We start from the raw sequence: 19,743 nt of genomic DNA, 5'->3' as shown, positions 1-19,743 counted from the left end.
CTTCTTGATTGCCCAGGCTAATGAGAAATAATTTTTTATTTAAATAACTTTTTTTGGAAAAAGTCTAGTGGGATGTGTGTGACAATTTATATTTTTGCAAAAGAGATTAGATTTAGATTTGAAACATGATCGCAAAGTTTGATGCATGTCCAGACTTATTGATGCAGCTAAATTTTTTTTAGATTCACATGTATATTCTGCCATGATATGATTTATTGAAAAAAATGTCTTGAATTCCATAAAGTTATTGTAGGTTAATGAAGAAAAAAATGAACATTGTATCATGCACAGTGTTTTAAAACATTTCACTGCAGATGAATTATGTTGTAAGGTTATCTATAAATGCAGTGCAGTGAGTCATGATAAACTTTCCCAACACACTGACAAATACATTTGTATTGATGAGGTGTGTTTCACTGTTAATTTGTAATCATTCAATGTTAAATTTATCACACAGAGATCAGTTTTGGAAGTAAGGAAGGAAGGAATAAGGGCCTGTGTCCACCAAAGCGTTTTTTGCCAGCTGAAAACGGCACCTGCTGTTCTGAAAACGCTTAGCTAGGAGCGGTAGGGTGCATTTTGAAGGTGCAGTGTTTCTTTCAAGACACTGTGGTTGCTATGATACACAATGTCTGTGGAGGTGATGTGCTGCAAGTAGGGTAGGCTATTTAATTTTACTGAATGTAAAAATGTCACCACAAAGTACGTAGGCCTGCTTATGGCAAGCCATTAGTGCCAAAAAACGTCACTCTTGTAGCATGTTTTACTAACAAAACGTTTTGTTAACTAAACATACGGCGTAAAAAACTGCGTTTTCTAAAATGATAATGAGCTCCGCCCTGTGGATTTTACATTTGAACTGTTGTCACCCAATCAGTACAGAAGAAGAACAGACCACACTAATTCAGCACTGATCTACTTTACTGTGATCGTAGCCACCCATAGGCAGAAAGTAACCACAGACAAGCATGAAAAACTCAACACAAAAGTCCCAGACTGATCAAGTAAACTGACTACATTTACTAAAATTTGAACTACTCTAGGTTATAGCTTGTAACATCTATTGATTGATGATTTTAGATCATATTTGACATAAATAATTAATTTGCTTTTTATTTATCATCATTGTCAGATTAAAGTATCTCCTAAAATAGAACATACAAAGAAAGTAAGAAATCACAGTAAGTGGAACAACTATCTTTACATGGTCATCAGTGAACAGTTTAAGCCTCAATTGTCTTTTTATGACCCCTTCAGTCTGTGAACTATTGATAGCGAGCCTACCCTTGTTTCTACAAAGCTTTGTTTTACCATGTCATCCTAAATCCAGGCCAAAGGCAACGTGATACAAACGTGTGTTTCAGTCGATTCAGGGAAAACACAGCTTGTCATTTATTCCCTGGCTGGAAACTTTTTATTTATTTATCCAAAGCTATCCTTCCGGACTCCTGCGATAATATATATGTTACCCCAAAACACTACACTATACAAGCTGCTACAAAAACTTACCTTATTCCATATGTATATTTCCACATTTATTATTAAGATACTTGGTTTTAAAAAAAACCCCGCTGCATTGCTTTCCTCCAAAATGGACATATTTGAGAAAGGTTACCTGTACTCTTTGTGAAAGCATACCTTCTGATGATACCTAAGCTAAATAATAAGATGCATGTTTTGAAATCATGTTAATCATCAATAAGCTATCTTTACATTGTGAATAATGTTGGCTGATAATGACAAAATGAAATCAGTTTAATCAGTAAAGGTTGAAATTTACTTTACTGTGTAAACCACACAACATTCAAAATTACATCCCAAAGTTCATCCCAAATTATATAAAATTTTATTAGAACATAATTATGAACAACCAGGATGAAGAATCTGTCAGACTATTTGTGAGAGACAATTGATTGGAGTCTTTACTACTACTAGATATTTAACTTAATACTTTGAACAATTAGGAATTATATTAAAACCAGTAAAGGTATTAAAAAAATAATGCAAAAAAATAATTACGCTCATTTTAATGAACAACTGTAACCAATATAGCCTATGTATATCAGTGTGAGTGTGCTTCTGCGTGAGGCTCCAGCTGGTGATGGGCATCACTCGTGGTCCAGTCCATCGTAGGATGAGTGGAAGTTCTTGGGCAAAACCTTCAGTTCTTGGGGCTGTTTGAACTTCAACTCTTTAACTGGCTGGCTGGATGTGCACAGTGGGGCTGCTTTGGTGAGATGGGGACAGATAGGCTTCCCAGTCATCTGAGCGGTGCCATCCACGTTGTATCTAGTGGATAGTTGGATGGAAGAATTTAAAAGGGAAAAGAGGGACAGAATTTTAATAGATTACAAAGTATGTCTTTCAAGGTAAATGTTCCAACACCACACTGTAGAGGTATTCTGTATGTTTCTGTATTATTCTGTCAAAAGTCCTACATTCAAATTTTAAGATGAAAAGTAAAGTTAATTCTAACTACTTATATTTTGCTTTGTGGCTTTATCTGTGAAAATACATCATACTCTAGCTTTTGAATATGTTTTTAATTTATAATCTGCAGAGTAACTAGTAACTAAAGCCGTCAAAATAAATGTAGTGGAGTAGTACCTCAAAAAGAAGAGAGAGAATTGGGCGTACGTACTTGGGTACTTTTCACAACTGATTTCTATTGACATAGAAGGCAATATTTGTGCAAGAATGTATATGTCTGATAAAATACCTGATTGTTTGGAGGTCATGCAAGGTTGGATACCCAGCTTTTCCCCAGTTCCCCATCTGGCTGAAGTCCTTGAAGATACGTACCTCACACGGTATGGCCTGGAATTGGAGTGAGCGCCACCAAGGTCTTCTCATCTGCATCTTCTTTGTCCTTCTGCTTCGCAGCCTTTGTGTCCCATGAAGCTGCTTCTATGTTTCCAGGCTTGAATGAACAGTAGGCATCGCGCTGGTCTTTCTTTAAGTGAAAGGGAGATATATTTAAGTCACTGAAAATGTTTGAGAAAACTTACATTGACAGTTTGCAAGAGGGCTTATACTCAGTGTGCAGGTGACTGATGGACTTGAATACAAGCTCCAGGTAGAGAGTAGCCACTACCAAATACTTTGACATTTATTGGCCAGAGACAGGTGTGTAAAGTGTGTAATGACTTCCAAATTTGCCTTCTCCAGTTTTGCTCTAAGGCTGTGGTCTACCACCTCTTCAATGGTTGCTGGACTAGTGGTAGACCAAAGCGTCTTGGAAAAAAAGTTTGGCAACACCACTCCATGGATAAGACAAACTGCCAACATTTGGCCCACAAGTCTATAAGTGTTGTTGTGAAGAGCTATAAAAGAAAGAAAATTGAAATTGATCAAAGTAATGTTAAATAAAGCTGTGGAGTGTGGACATACATTAAATGAGTGTGTTTCCTGACATTGACACTGTCAAGGGCCAGGGTACGGGCTTCAAGAGGTCCTTCAAATATTTGATGCTCCTGGAGTTGTTGCATTAGCAACCTACAAAATTCCCTTGTGGGCCCACCATCGTCGATGGCACCTTCTCCTTGACCATCATCATCTATGAAAACGATGTCCAGCTTGGACTGTGGATTGAAGGCTGGTTGCCGGAAGGCTCTTTCGGCACATTCAAATTCTTCATTGCGAAGAACATTTACCTGATTGGCTGTGGGAGCCAGATGGTGAACCCTTGATTGTAGGGATCGAAGTGCCACAGCAAAGTCAAAAGCTCTGTATTGATAGAGAAAAAACGCTGAAGTTACAATAATTTAAACCAGTGATTCTCCAAGTTTTTGTCACACCTTCACCTTGCACTATAAGGGTGTTACAGTATCTTCAGAAAATGTGTACTTACTCTTCAGTTTCCTCCTGGTATGGGCTCGATGGAGTGAAGGATATATAGAAATGATTGTGAGCTGGAGAGGAAGCTGGGGAAGAGGTGTGGATTGGTGGAGATGGAGCAGGTGAAGAGGTGTGGATTGGTGGAGATGGAGCAGGTGAAGAGGTGTGGATTGGTGGAGATGGAGCAGGTGAAGAGGTGTGGATTGGTGGAGAGGGAGCAGGGGAAGAGGTGTGGATTGTGATTGGTGGAGATGGAGCAGGAGAAGTGGTCCCAACTGCAATTGGTGGTGCAGCTGGTGTTTGTTCCAGTGGTATGGAGGGGTTTGACATAACATCCTAAAATGAAATGATGAACAACATTAATATGCATGTGAAGGCTCATACAGTTTCAGCCACAACTTTATATCTTTATAAGTATAGGCAAGGAGCGTCTGAAGCGAAGTAATAGGACTAAAAGGGGTAATCCATTTAAATGGAGGTGAGGCAGGCAGTCTGAGAAATCAACCAAATATCCAACAAAAAGCAACAATACAAACTGAGAAGGCCAGCAAGAACCAAAATACAGAATCCCCAAAGAAACAGAAAAATTGTTAGACAAGATCAGATAATCATCACTAACAGGAAAAAAAGCTAGATAAGAAACAAGAAGTCGAACTACTACAAAATACATAAGGGTGCATTTAACAAAATAAAAGACAACATATAACAGAATGTGGAGACTGGGATGTCTAAACAACAAAAACACAAGAGGAAGAACATAACAGGAATAAAAACACGAAAATACTACAAACCAGACCAAAAACTACAACACTGGCACTGTGTCACATATTTGCATACCTTGGGGCGAAGGTAGAGACAAGAGCGCCCGAGGGCATTCTGGGCATGTATGTCCCTCGGGCACTGCTCCTCCAACACTATTATGCTGCGTTGACCATTGATTCGGCAAAGCTCAAAGTGTTCAGGCAACTTGGGGATGTTTTCTCGAAGGGCTTGAACAAACTCCTGTTCGTCAAGGTCTAAAGGGACGACGACCCGACAGGGAGGAGTAGCATCTGCGTAAAAAAGATATATTACTCATAGTTTTAACAACGTAACAAAGGTCTTATTACTAATAACAAGCAAGACAAAATGTCATGAACCACTATGTAAAAGATGGTGAAACAAAGAAACTGGTTATACAACAAATCTGTTTTTTGTTTTTTTAACAAAGATCTGTCCACGTAAATTAGCGAACTAATAAAAACAGAGATTACCCCTATGAGACCTGTAACAGGTCAATGTGCTGCTCCTCAGCACAGACACTCTGAAGGTTATTTGTGGTCTTGTGCTACATCTGCGTCTCCGGGCTGGTCCGCCACCCTCCTCTCGTCTGAACGTTTGGAATCTACAGAATAGTAGAAAATACACACGGAAAATATGATGAACTGTAACAACTCACAAACATTAACATTACTTATACTGCAGTCCTTCAAAGTGTAGGTCTACTGTATTTCCGACTGAATTCTGGCAATGCAGTTAAAATGCTAACATTTACTTTAATAAGCTTTGTCAACAGGTTCCTTGTAACTACATTAGGTTCTGCTAGACACAATGTTACGGCTCTTTGCACAACCTCCACAACCTTGGGTTGAACAATCATAATAAAAGAAAAACTATTAAGTAAATTCTATGTTCTGCTCTCAGTACATTCTGAATTCTAAGTCTCTACTTTAATTAAAACGGCCTGTGCCAGAAGTAAAATCTGCACATTAATCTAGTCACATTGTATTCTGTCAAATGCCAGTTAAGGAGGTTTTACCTAATTTCATTGTCCCACTTGTGCTAATTTGTGCTTTGTCTCAAAGCGGTGCTTCACATTGCACAAATCTGAGATTATATGCCTATATAACTATATATTTTGTTAAATATATAGTTTGCAGCCTTCGGTACTTTTGCTGAATGGCCGGTTCTGTTAATCTTGTCCATTAAGAGGATAATCAAAAACTTGCACGATTTTTAAATGAGATGGCGTAACATAGTAGCTTATTGTCATGACAACAGAACCGCAGCAATGAAGTCACAGTTCAAGATAAATAAACTGTTTTTACCAGTCAGATTCATCACAAGTCAAAATATTCACCCGAAGTAACGTTAAGTAACGTTAACCTAAACAAATAAATTAACTGATGAATATGAATTAATTGACATAGGCATGGATCACAGCACTCTAAGGTTATCTTGTAACGTTAATTCCACTGTTTGTGCCGATTGACTATGTAAATAAAATAATGTATGGTAAAACGACAGAAATATGACAAGTACGAAGAAGATGTAGGACATATTGGAAGTTGAAACAAAGTTGATAAGACACTGCATCTTCCTCCAGAAGGAGGTCAATGAGACTGCAGCGCCGCCAGCTGGTGTAACCGTTAAGTTACCTGTTGTCTTAGGCACATTTTGTGAAACACTTTCAATTCAAATGATAAAAGCCCGGGAAAGAAGTCTTTGAAAAAAGCGTTTTAGGCGGCCTAACATTAATCATCCCCAAAAGATTTAACGTTGTAGGCTTGAATATCATTTCATATAATATGTGTCTTTTCAAATACTTACGTTTTAAATGTCCAGACTTTTACTTTTATTGTAAAGTAACAGCAAAAGTGTTCATTTTAGAAACATGCACTTTATGCAGAGGCTATCCTACAATTATAATAATGTTAATTCAACAATTTTTAAATGCTAGCGTTAATATGCAATACTATGGAATGCCTGGTGTAAGTTTAACGTTACCCAGTGTAGTGAACAACGGTGTGGATTTGTGCATTTTACATTGAATAAATTTGGAGCTACCCTAAATTCCTTTCTCCTCCCCAGAGAAGATGGGGAGGGGTCAAAGTTGCTTTCTCTAAGTGCTATCCCGACCATAAAACTGGCACCTTTTTGATTCCAAAGCTGATAACGCGGGGCCTGACTGTTAAACTGACAAAGGGACACGAACCAGCCATTGGCATTTCCCTGAACAGCCTATCAAAACTGGCCCCCCACACATGTTTCCTTGGCAACTGACCTTATTCTATGTTTTATTACCACATCAAAAAGGAAAACCCCTGTCTCACCCAAGTGTGACATGGTCCAGGACAGCCGAACTTTCAATGTAAAAAGACTGCAGTCTCCAAAGACTCAAAGCATTTATATTTGAGTTAATTAAATCTTTAGTTACCTGATTACGTTTGCCTCTATTTGAGTAGTTATGTTAACTGTTGTTGCTATCTGTTGTTGATATTAGTGCTGAAAAGAAGTTACTTGTGCAATGTTTTTATTTTCAGCAAGACACTCCTTCATCTAATGTAATCAATGCTTGTTCATAATACTTTCCTACAAAATTTGTTTAGAAATGATGACAAAGGAATGTTTTACTATACTCTTAATCGCCAGCTTGAATTTAAGGATGAATATTCCCAGTTCCTAAGGAGAGACGATCTTTGATTTAATCCAAGCTTTCCTCATGTAACCTGAGCTCCCCCAAGTGGACGAAATAAGTATTACATGCCCTCGTTGGAAATGCCGTTAAATGTATAAATATCCTGACCAATAATGTGACAATTGTTTCCTGTTACCAAATGCTTAGAACAGTACAACCGTTCAACCATTGAGGTTCGATTGTGGAAAATGTTTGATTATAATACGTGCAAATAGATTTCTTTTTAGACATTAAGTTTAGAAAGGCAGTCCCTGGGGAAACCTGAGACGCCCCCTGGGGAACCACGCCCCAGGCAACAAAAGAGCGACACGCGACCTCGCTTCGCTCTCTTCTCTTCGCTGTTGGCTCTCTTCCGCTCTGCTCGGCCCTCTGGACACTTCGGCACGCGCGTGGCGTGCCTCGCCAGGCAGCGCCCTCAGACTCGGACAGCGAGACAGGCCTTTTGTTCGCCTGAAGCTACACACCTGAAGTGCCGCGACATCGATCTGCCCTTCAGTTTGTTTTATTTTCTTTATTTCTTTGTTTGTTAAGGTTATCAGTCCGTTAAGTTACACTGGACTAATTCAGGAACGACCAAGTTCCATTTTAAGCCTTTTTCGTCGAGCCAACTTCACCGAGGTCAGACCAAGCCACGTGGTCTCGCCAGCTACAACGAAGGAAACCTGAAAACAGCCGAACTGCCAGACAGAGGAGGCGTTTCAATCAGACACGGAGAACCCTGGAGAATCCCTAGCAAAAAGCCAGGATCGGGCAGCTAGCGTGGGCATTAGCTCTTCTATGCCGTATGAGTCAAATGCTTCCCACAATCGAACCTCCAGACTCATTGTTCAGCAAATGTTTATGTTCCCTGTATCCAACCATCTTTTTATCACCTTAGTTAGAGAATAAATTCACTGTAATATAATCAAGAGCTGTGTGTGTTGCCTATTTCTAGTTCCTGCCAAGAGAATTGACCCTTTAGATACGAGACTGACTGACTGATTTAAGATAATTGAGCGATTATTAACCAACTGATCACTAGTAATAATTGTATAATTATTAAAACTACCTAGAGGTCCGGAGACTCTAGGATTATAACAACTCCGGTGGTGCCCTTAACGAGGAAAATTTTGATTTTAGGAATCTTCAATTATGAATTCATAATTGGGTATCAATTCTCATAAATTTATTAAAATGCATAACTAAAAAATTTTAGGTCTGCTACACCAGTAACAGTTAACATAGCCTACACTAATATCTATAAAAACTTATTTTTATATACAGTCTATGATAAAAACAGTTCACCTCTGAAGTAGAGAAGATTCTTCTTGTCCGTCTTCATTCAAAATTCTGTTGAACTGGGCGTTCATTCTGTCTCTGATTTCACTTATTCTTCTTCGAAATCTTCTTCCTCTCTCTGTCTGTTCATCTACCATCTCAAAAGAGCGGACTGAGAATGAAAAGCCGCGGAAAACAGCAAAACATAAAAAAATAAACAACTTTAAACATACTCACTTATTATCATGACACAAAATCTTGGCTTTGCCAAAACATGAGGTGACATTATGTCAATTATGTTAATAAGAATAGTTATTATTAATTAGTATCAATGAGTCATATATAGAAATGTTTTGGGGAAAATGCCTCCACTGTATATTTAATGTTATTATATTTTATACTAAACTTTGTTATATGCCTTCAACTTTTTCATTGCTAAATATGTCCATTTTTCTCTTTAACCACTGGTTTGACCCTCAAATATTGAAATACTATTAAAAATTAGAAATATTATTACTTAATATCTTCATATCAGTCGGTTTCCAGTAAAGAGTTTCATTCTTCTTACCTGCTCACTTAATAAACAGGAATAGAAATGTGCAATATTGTGGTTGATTCTGTCCTAATACTGCAAATTTGAATTTAAACCTTTCCAGCTCTCAACGTTATCAGTACTCTATTATTATTATTATTATTATTATTATTATTACCAGTATTTATTCATTACACTTCTTTCACAGCTTGTAGTATAGGCTACTTTACACATTTCGACACACCTATTTCTATTTTTCTATTTCCTATTTACCAAACGTTTTTATTTTTTTATTATGTATACTTACTTTCATTTCTGCCTTACCATTATGAGCACCTATAACGAAACAATTTCTCCTCGGTGATCAATAAAGTATTTCTGATTCAGTTCTGCATCAACTCCTCCTCCTCAAAGAGCAAAACACTTGTTTTATATTATTAAAAAATCCCGGAAAATCCCTGTCTTTCATGCTGGCTCTAACGACAGCGGTACTCCAATACACAGCGGCTGAACTCCTGCAGCTGCTTCCACCTGTCTGACCCACCGTAGGTGCTGCATCCGTGTCTGGATTACTGTATGCTCGTCATACCCGTCGGAAGTACATTCACCGTGGATCCCGACGGAGTTTCTACATCGACGATTCCAAAGCAATACAATCCATCTGGTCTTCTACTCGTCATCCCCCAAGAACTCCACACGAAAAGTTGGCCACAGTGTCATATCCAGCAACAACCTAATGACTTTTCACAGCTGATTCCTGGCTTTGTTTACATCTGTCAACCCCGTGACTCAGGCAGAGGAAGAAGTGGAAAATCTCCTCTGTTTCTGTACCTTCTCACGGTTCATTTGAATCCATCGCTCTACAACTGAACGGCCCTATTCGTGGCAACCATCTATCGTCCACCCAAGCCTACTGACTTTATAAATGAATTTGCTGCTTTTCTCACATTTATCTGCTCACTCTCCCCTAACGTAATACTGTTGGGGGATTTTAATATACATATGGACAATACCTCTAATGTAAACACAAGGGAATTTACATCTTGCCTGGACAGTTTTGGATTGGAGCAACATATTCACTTTCCCACTCACTCCAAAGGTAATGTTTTGGACTTGGTTTGCTGCTCTGGTGTCACTCATGGTTGCACTGCGGCCGACCTCCCCATTTCTGATCACATGTTAATTTCTTTTAATATCTACTTAACATTGTCCAAAATAAAACTGCCACGTGTCATTTCATTCAGAAATATTAAGGACATTAATTTAAACACTCTCTCTAGTGAAATTGACTGCCTTCCCAGTATAAACTGTTTTTCCAACCCTGATGATCTTATCTGGATACTTTAAAAACCCGGACTGTTTCCTTCACACATTCTGCCCCATGGTTTACATCAGAACAACGCCAGCTCAAGGTAAAAGGTCGCCTGGAACACCTTTACAAGAAAAGTGGACTCGTGCACCAAGAAATGTACAAAAACCACATTCTCCACTACAAGGACGCTCTTTCTACAGCCAAATATTACCTATTATGCAGATTTAATCAGTTCAGGCGAAGGTAATACCAGAACCCTGTTCTCCATGCTCAACAACATACTACGAACACCGGACACTCTCGAGCCTCATCTGTACTCATCTGCTTACTGTAACTCCTTAATGTCATTTTTTAATTCTAAAGTACACAAGATTCACCAGCAACTGACTACTAATATCTCTCACAGTCTGTCTTTTTCAGTTCTCCCGACACCTCTTTCTTGTTCATTTTCAAGTTTCTCGCTTCCCTCTGTTGCTGAAATATTGGACATTATTAGAAATTCGAAATCAACTACTTGTCAGCTTGACCCTCTTCCTACCGTCTTAGTAAAAGCCTGCTTACCCTCTCTCTTCCCAAATAACTACCATTATATATTCCTCTCTCACCTCTGGTATTGTTCCCTCATCTCTAAAATCAGCTGCAACAACTCCTATACTTAAGAAACCTGGTGCAGACCCCAACAATTTCAACAACTTCCGTCCTATTTCTAACCTACCTTTTCTTTCTAAAATTCTTGAAAAACAGTTGCATATCAGGTCCTTGCACACATGTCTGACAATAACCTCTATGAACAATTCCAATCTGGTTTCTGTCCCTGCCATAGCACAGAAACAATCCCGCCTGAAAACATATCTTTTTAAACTGGCATATCCAACGTGATCACTCTTTCTCAATCTTTGTTTCCAGTTGTTTTGTACCCTGATTTTATGCATTGTAATTATAGTTTTATTTTATCGATTATGGCTGTACTGTTTTATTATGTTTTGTGAGGTGACCTTGAGTGTTCAGAAAGGTGCCTATAAATAAAATGTATTATTATTATTATTTTGGAGATGGGTTTTCATGTTCTTCAACTTTTATTTATACCATGTTTAGTTTCAGCTGGTCATTAAATTCCGCAGCATTTTGTTGACCATTGCTGTAATCATATCATGTGTCAATTTTGAAATAATCTAATCAGAGCCGCAAATTAACTGAAACATTAGTAACCATCACTTTGTTTTTTAAGAGCAGTTTTTAGTAAAAACCCAATGACCTTTTGGACAAAAAACACAACAAAAACTGGTGCTTTAATAACTTGTCTGTTTGTGTGTGTGTGTGTGCTCTGTCATTGTGGTCTTAATGTCAGTATGATATAGTTAATATAATAAGAGGGTTGATCATCCTGAGGCTGAAGATGTGAGCTCTGATGCTCCACACAAGAGCAGTCAGCAGGACAGAAGTACACTGCACAGACTGAAGATTTGCATCAGGAGATCATGGGGAGGGAGTAGTTCACAGGCAGTTTGTTCTAGTTTTATTTAATTGTATAATTTATTATTTGTTCATTTAAAATAAGAAGTTGTTAATCCTTCCATGTAAAATTATATCACATCCAGAGACAGGATTGTTGCGTTTTTATCATTTAACCCGTAAATAGAAATAAAGAGAGTCTGTATGGTACATATTGAGTTGATCTCAAGAATCAACAATCTCTCTAAAATGTCTGGTTTAATCACAGAGTTGCTGAGTATTTGTGCAGGTCTGTTGGTGGTTTTTATCACTGTGGGATAACGTACACAATAGTACACAGCTGTGTCCTCAGGCTGCAGATTCTGTCCTGTTAATTTCACCGATGAAGTTGAAATGTATGTATTGTAAAGGAACTTGTTCTTCAGAGCATCATTTTGGTAAATGTCTCCTCCTCCAAATCGATGTAAAATCCATTCCATTGGTTTTCCTTCACACTGTCTGATCCAACCTGTTGCATAGCTGTTATCAGTCAAAGAATAACCAGAGACCTGACAGGTGATGGTCAAAGACTGTCCAGGCTGCACAACCATCGTGTCTGGCTGGATGAGATCAATACTGTTCACACCTGTGGAAACAGAAATCAACATTATCTCCATCAGTCATCTGACTATTCAGTGTTTCTAATGTGTTTATTAGTGTGAATCCACTGAAAGCTCCTCACAGGATCCAGCTGCCAGCAGCAGTATCAGAGCTGCAGAGAACATGTTGATGTTGAAGCTGAACTGATGTGAGCTCTTCTGTCCTCTCACTGACACACACACACTTCACTTCCTTATGAGTAACTTTTATTTGCATATTGCTTAAAAAATAACATTTAATTTGAATCTTTTGAATGTGAAAGTGAAAGTGGAAACAGCGGCCAGACCAGAGAGAGAAATTGTTTTTTATTATTATTACATATTATTACAATTACATATTATGTAATTTATTATTACATATTTTTATTAAAGAGCTAAAATGGACTTACATCTCACCATATAAATGGCCAGTTTAGCAAACTTATAGTGCTGCTATGATTTGATTTACTAAAATTTACTAAAAATTCAAATGTGTCTTAAAACTCAAGATGGTTAATTTAGAGAAAATGAGTATTGTACTGTATGATACAGAGCTTATTAAAGCAATTTTTACTGCAGTTGAATTAATGTTGTAATTAAAGTGAAGTTGTCTTCTTATAAATGCAGGTGTTGCTGTGAGTGTAAACAGTGTGTTTCCTTAAGTGACCAGACTCGCTAGAGAAATCATTATTTATTTAAAGAACATTTTTTATGAAAGAGCTTATATGGAGTTTAAAGTCAACAAGATGGTTAATTTAGCAAAGTTTTTTTAATATATAAATACGTCTTAAAACTGAAACAGAATGTTGTATGATACAGCGTTTAAAACAAGTTTTCACTGCAGTTGAATTATGTTGTAATTACAGTAAACCTGTAAAAATGCAGATGTTGCTGTGGGTCATGATAAACTGTCCCAACACACTGAAAAATACATTTTTATTGATGAAATATGTTTCATTATTAACTGTCCATCATTCAGTTTGTTTTCAAAGCCCTGATGGAGCATGCTTCAGTGATTTTAGTATTTTTTAAATTGGATCTCAGTTACTGTCGAATGTGGTGAATATGGAGAATTAATGTTTACTGTACATCAGTCATTCCACCAAGAGTCTTCATGTGAAGACAATACATTATAAATTCATTACATTTTAATAGAAATAACAACCCATGAATGCCCATGTTTGTCAGTTAATACAGATACATTGTCCAGTCAGACATAAACTCTGTTATTCTGCATAAAACAAAAGTTGCAGTGAAAACTAAAAGGTTTGTCATCATCTCAGATTAGTAAAGTTGGAAGACACTTTGCACTGACTTGTTCTCACAGAGAGACAGGTCTTTGTATATTGGACTTGAAAAACAAATTGTAACATCAGCTTTTAAAGAGGTTAAAGAGGCTCATTTTCAGGTTCAAAATCTTATTTAGTTGTTGTACCAGAACAGGTTTAAATGGTTTAATTTTCAAAAAACACCATATTTTTCTCATACTGCACATTGCTGCAGCTCCTCTTTTCACTGTATGTATTGTACGCTCCTGAGCTACTGAGTGATGCATCTTACTTGTACAAAATCTTTGTTAGGAGTTGCACATGCACAGTTCCCAGGTAAGGACTACTAGCCAATCAGAAGCAGAGAAGGGCGGGTCGTAAGAAACAAAGTAGTGTGATCCAAATCAAAGCCACTTCAGACTGCGACCAGATGGTCCACAACCACACAAGATCATTGTTGCACATCTTACCATAAACCACTACAAAAGTCACCATATTTCATAAAAATTGACCAAACAATGTAAACGTTTGCTCAGTAGCTTTCACATCAGGTGTAACATTAGCATTTTATAGTTATAACTTTAGCTGCGTTAGCCAACGTTTACAACAACTCCACACTTGAACAGTGTGAAGTTACATTGCCGTGTTCATTTTAAATATAATTCACAACCAATAAAGTATACTTACAGATTGTGATTGTCAATTTCCAGACCCAAACAGAGTCGGAGTTGCATCGTCTTTTAGGACTAAACGTTGAACTGTTTCCGGTGTTCTGACGATCTATGCTGCCTTGCCGAAAAATGCTACCATAGCGCAAATCGATAGACTCGACTCTACTCGGCCCTGCACCGTTTTTCATTGCAGATAGTACCCAGAGATAGTACGTAGCTTGTCGTCATAGCGACGCCACACACAACTGCCACAACTTAATGTTCAATGCGACACACACATCAGCGATCCACACAGCTTTCTCTTTTTTAAGTTAAAACGTTTCAACATTACTCAGAATGTAAAGACAGATAAGCGGTATGAAAACCTTCCAGCTGTGTTTTCCTCTGCCGTTGTTGCTGCAACTTTCTGTTGCTGGCCTCTGTCTGGCGCAGCAATGATGATGCAGTGAATAGTGAATATTCTCTCTGACCAATCAGCAGTCTGTCCTGTTTTCACGTTACATTTTAGTATCCCTCAGCTCGCTTGGAACCTCGACGGAGGTGAGGTGATACGAAAAAAAGTACCTGGAAGCAGGTACAGGTACAACATTTCTACAATGGAAAACCAAACAAAGGTGAGTTGAGCCAAAGGGCCTCTGCTCAGACTAGCTGGGTTTGAGGGCGTACCTGACCCCGCTAACCTATTACATGCACAAAAAAAGATATATAACTCAATAAAGGAGAGGAGAAAAGCCAAAAAGCATAATACCACCTCTTTAAATTTGATTTAGGCCATCTAAGTTTAAAACTTGCTTAATTTTAAATTATATGTCTTCAAAAGTAGATTTTTTTTTAAAGTTTATCAGAGTTTCCTCAAAAAACAACATCTTTAAACATACAACTGAATCATCATGACACACACACAAAAAAAACATGGTGACATTATGTTTTTTTTTATTTGACTTCAGGTCCACAAACGACCTTTCATATTATATTGCAGAAACATCTGACACACACACACACACATAAATTTCACTTCCACAATAAAACTCATTTGATGATTATTAAATAGTAATGTGGTTATTTGTAAAGCACTTTATTAAACTAGCTCTTTTTGAATGTGTGAGCTGAAATTATGCTGTCATTAATTCACATAAACAATGTGAGTCAGACAGAGAAGACACTTTGGACACTGTTCTTCTTGGTTATCATTATTATTATTTTTAGTAGTAGTAGTAGTAATAGTATCATTAGTACTATTATTATCATTAACCTTGTTATAACACTTTTTTATTGCTACATAATGTTTCTCTCTGTAACAGTAAACTGGTGTTGAAGTCATTAGTGGTCTGAGGGCTCCTCCTCTGGTGGCTTCATGTTACAAGTGTTCAGGCACTGAGGGGTTTTTCTTCAGGTCTACTGATGGTTTGGGTTATTGTTTTAGAGTCACTCTGTTACTGTTTTGTGTTGTGTTGTGTCAAGTAGTTACTCAAAACTCCAGCAACCCTGTATGCAGGACAAGCGGTTGACGATGGATGGATAGTTATACTCAAAACTCTAATTTTCAAACGATGTAATATTGTATCTTTTATATTGGTCTTTATATATTGATACTATTAGTATTTTAATACTATAGGTATTTTAAGAATGTTATCTAGACTATTTGGCATGTTAAGTGTCTTTGAGAATCTTGAAAAGCGCTCTGTGAGTAAAATATTCTTCTGTCCTTATTCAAGAGTTCAATAACACATGAGAACATCAGTCACTTGTCTGTTTATTGTGCTATAAATAGTGAAAAAGGCAAAAGAAGAAAATCTCCTTATTGGATTAAATTCTATCAGCATTAATTTATACCATTCATTTAAAGTACTCTGTTTATTGCTACTGCCTGTGCAGAGTGAAAACATTAATAAGCCTGGAAAAGGCCTCTGTTTGTTAGGCCCCAACTTCAGATGAAATATTTATTAGGGCATTTAAAATTGATCTGAATTGAATGGCTCACTGATGATGATGGTGCTTCAATATAAGGTGTGTTGTGTTTTGAAAATAAAAAAGTCATTATTATTATTAAAAAATAGAGCTGATCTTGTGAACGGTTTTCCAGTTTTCCATATGTGGCTGAAATGTGTAAATGCAGCATTTATTTTATTCACACCTTTGATGATTTCAGCAGATAGTTTTGCTGTCATTCGCTGTTTTGTGAAAAAGTGGATTATAATAGTTAATGATGGTCTTTATCAGGGCCAGGGGCCTGTACCACGAAGCGAATTCAACATACCCAGGATATGTTTTCGTTATCTGGCTTAACTAACCCTAACAATCGCGACCGGGATAAGCGGTACCACGAAGCTGGTTATCAACTCGTTAAGTCAACCCAGGGTTTCCCAATCCAGCCGGAAGCGCGTTCGCATAAAAGATGCGGTGTTAGCAGCAGATAACCAATCACAGACATGAACAAGTCTACTGTCAGCAGAGCGTCATATTTTATGAACGAGGATTAAACTGTAACACTACAGAAATAGGACAGTAGCACGTCTGCATCTGACACATGCAGGGAGACAGAAAATCGCAGACAGTGTGAATGCCTAAATGAACAGGCGTAGTCTATAATAATGCGTTGATTTGATGTGTTCTTATGAGCTGTAGCCTATGAAAATATAAACCTTATTCTTTCAGCTCGGCTGTGTGTTGGCGTTTCCACATTAAAAGACACGGGCTGTTCCTCGTCACTGAATGAGATTAATTTATTTAACACACTCAAAGTTTCCAAACATTGTTCTAAATTAACTTCATAAAGCAATTAAACGAAAACTCCATTCATGCCATAAAATGTGCTCAAATAGGCCTAGTGGTTGAAAGACTGAATCTCAACAAAACTCACCTCATTAACTCCGCCCACATCGAAAAATGTGGAGCGGAAACATGACTCTGTAGTAGGCCTAAGAAAGCCATACTAACCTAAAATAAATAGCCTACCCTACGTTCATATTCAAATTTAGACGTTTTTTTTTTGTTTTTTTTTACCAAACTGCTCATAATATTGAGCCTCACATAAGAAAAATAAAACCCATTTATTTTAACGGCTGTGACAGGCTTTGAAACGGACTGGGAGCAAATAAAAAATATTAAACACATTTCAAAGCAGGAAAGGGACTGGCACAGTGTCTTGATGGGATCTCATCCTGAACGACTACACAACAATCAGGCAGCTCATTCTGGCCAATGGAGCAGTTATGCAGCAGGACGCCCTGCAGCTGGTGGATGTGAGCCACACCACCCTTGTGCAGTGGCATAACAAAATGTTGAAGAGGCAGGAAAACATGGTGGGGATGAAGGCGCTGAACTTGCCCAGCCGCTTGTCTGTAGCAGCTGACCACACTCCCCTGCTAATGTCTTTGGAACTTTTGTGAACAGTTTTTAGTAATCTGTATAATTAATTATTCAAAAATATATGTAAATATAGAATCAAATAATACCTAAAAAAATAAAATTTAACAATTAAATATGATATGAAGTAGCCTGTGTAATATGAATACAAAAAATACTATATGCTTGGGGTCTAACACTGTGAAAGATGAGTACTGTAGGTTTTTGTACAGCTGCTCAAACAACTCTAGTCACTGTGAGTCTCGAGCACAATAATAAACAGCAGAATCTTCAGTCTTCAAACTGTTCATCTGCAGATACACCTGCTGTCTGCTGTTGTCTCTGGAGATGGTAAACCGGCCTTGAACTGACTGAGAGTAGATGCCACTAGTATAGATGTAAGCAACCCACTCCAGTCCTTTTCCAGGAGCCTGCCTGACCCACTGCATCCCGTAGTCACTGAATGTGAATCCAGAGGCTGTACAGGTCAATCTGTGGGATTCTCCAGGCCTTTTAACCACTGGTTCAGATTCTGTCAGAGTCTGACCATCAACACCTGTCAAAAGAATAAAACATAGTCACTTGCTGTAAGCTGGCACATTTATGAAGACAGATTTAACTCAAGATCAGTGAAAATCTTCACCTGCCCAGCAGACAGTTAAAAGCAGCAGTCCTGTCCTATAGTCCATCATGTTAAACTGTGTGTCCACTGTTCTCTGTCATCCTCTCTGCAGTCAGATAAGTAGAGGTGGAAGACATCTGAGTTTTGCATTGACTCCTCCTATGACAAACAATTATGTGTGTGTGTGTGTGTGTTTATATTTTGGTGGGCGATTGGGAACTTTTGCTTTGTATTGTCCAGTTATGTTTTACCATATTTGATCAAATGTCTTTTGTCTGTTTTAGCTTTATTCACTATAGTATTATGAAGCCATGAATAAATCGACCAGGCCTCAAGTAAAGGGCGATGATATACAGTTTACTCGTTCTCTCAAACATCACTCAACTCTTCCTTCCTTCCTTTTACTATATGTAAAATGCGCAACGTTTTATTAGTGTGCGAGCTGTAGCTGTAGCTCTGCTGCATCCTCCGTGGCTGCTGTTTCCATCGTATGTAAAGACACAATTATGTGTAAATAAATAAAATCACTGTATTTGCATTTTTTCCCACTTCATCTGTTTTGTGTGGATGTTTTTTTTAGGTTGGGGATGACACTGACATGCCAGGCTTGGACAAAGTTGACAGCTCGCCAAAGTATCTGGTGGAGCTGAAAAAACAGATTGCTCTGTACCTAAACAACCAGCAGGTCAGGAACATTTATTGTCTTGCTACTTTCCCTGCCTTTTCATACATGTTCACCCTTAACACTTAACTCTTCTCACGTGCTGTTGTATTCTCTCCCTGTTTAGATGAGCACCATTGTTGTTCTGTGGCAGAACCTGCTGGACCACGATAAGCAGAGCTTAGCAGAGCAGGCTGGACACAGGGAGATTTAGGTCTCCCAAAAAGTGGCGGGAGTTCACTGGGGTGATGAGCGTGAAGAGGCAAGCACTCACCATCACTGACCCGCTTGCCTAGTGGCCAGATTGCTGCCGTCTGATTGAGACCATCTTTATCAGGCTCTGCACCTTCCACCGCAGTCCCAAGAAGAAAGGGACTGGCACAGTGTCTTGATGGGATCTCATCCTGAACGACTACACAACAATCAGGCAGCTCATTCTGGCCAATGGAGCAGTTATGCAGCAGGACGCCCTGCAGCTGGTGGATGTGAGCCACACCACCCTTGTGCAGTGGCATAACAAAATGTTGAAGAGGCAGGAAAACATGGTGGGGATGAAGGCGCTGAACTTGCCCAGCCGCTTGTCTGTAGCAGCTGACCACACTCCCCTGCTAATGTGCTCCCCCCATCTGGACACAGGGTAATGTTTACTGCCCCTCTATAGAGGCTGTTCCAAAGGAGCAGTGGTTGGAGGACATTAAACCTCAACTAGCAG

General features: G+C 38.3%; 1 gene segment (V, D, J or C); it reads right to left on the bottom strand.

The window, feature by feature from the left end:
* Positions 1-17,999: 17,999 nt before the first annotated feature.
* Positions 18,000-18,440, bottom strand: LOC119917683. The segment is given in 2 exon segments: positions 18,000-18,304; positions 18,392-18,440. Coding segments are annotated over 2 exon segments (354 nt in total).
* Between the last annotated feature and the right edge of the window lie 1,303 nt (positions 18,441-19,743).

Source organism: Micropterus salmoides, unplaced genomic scaffold (assembly GCF_014851395.1).
Source record: "Micropterus salmoides isolate LMB-PRFRI ecotype aquatic unplaced genomic scaffold, ASM1485139v1 Ms_hic_scaffold_10, whole genome shotgun sequence".
Taxonomy (NCBI): Eukaryota; Metazoa; Chordata; class Actinopteri; order Centrarchiformes; family Centrarchidae; genus Micropterus; species Micropterus salmoides.
Note: the sequence above shows the minus strand (reverse complement) of the source record. Positions and strands in the feature narration are given on the sequence as shown.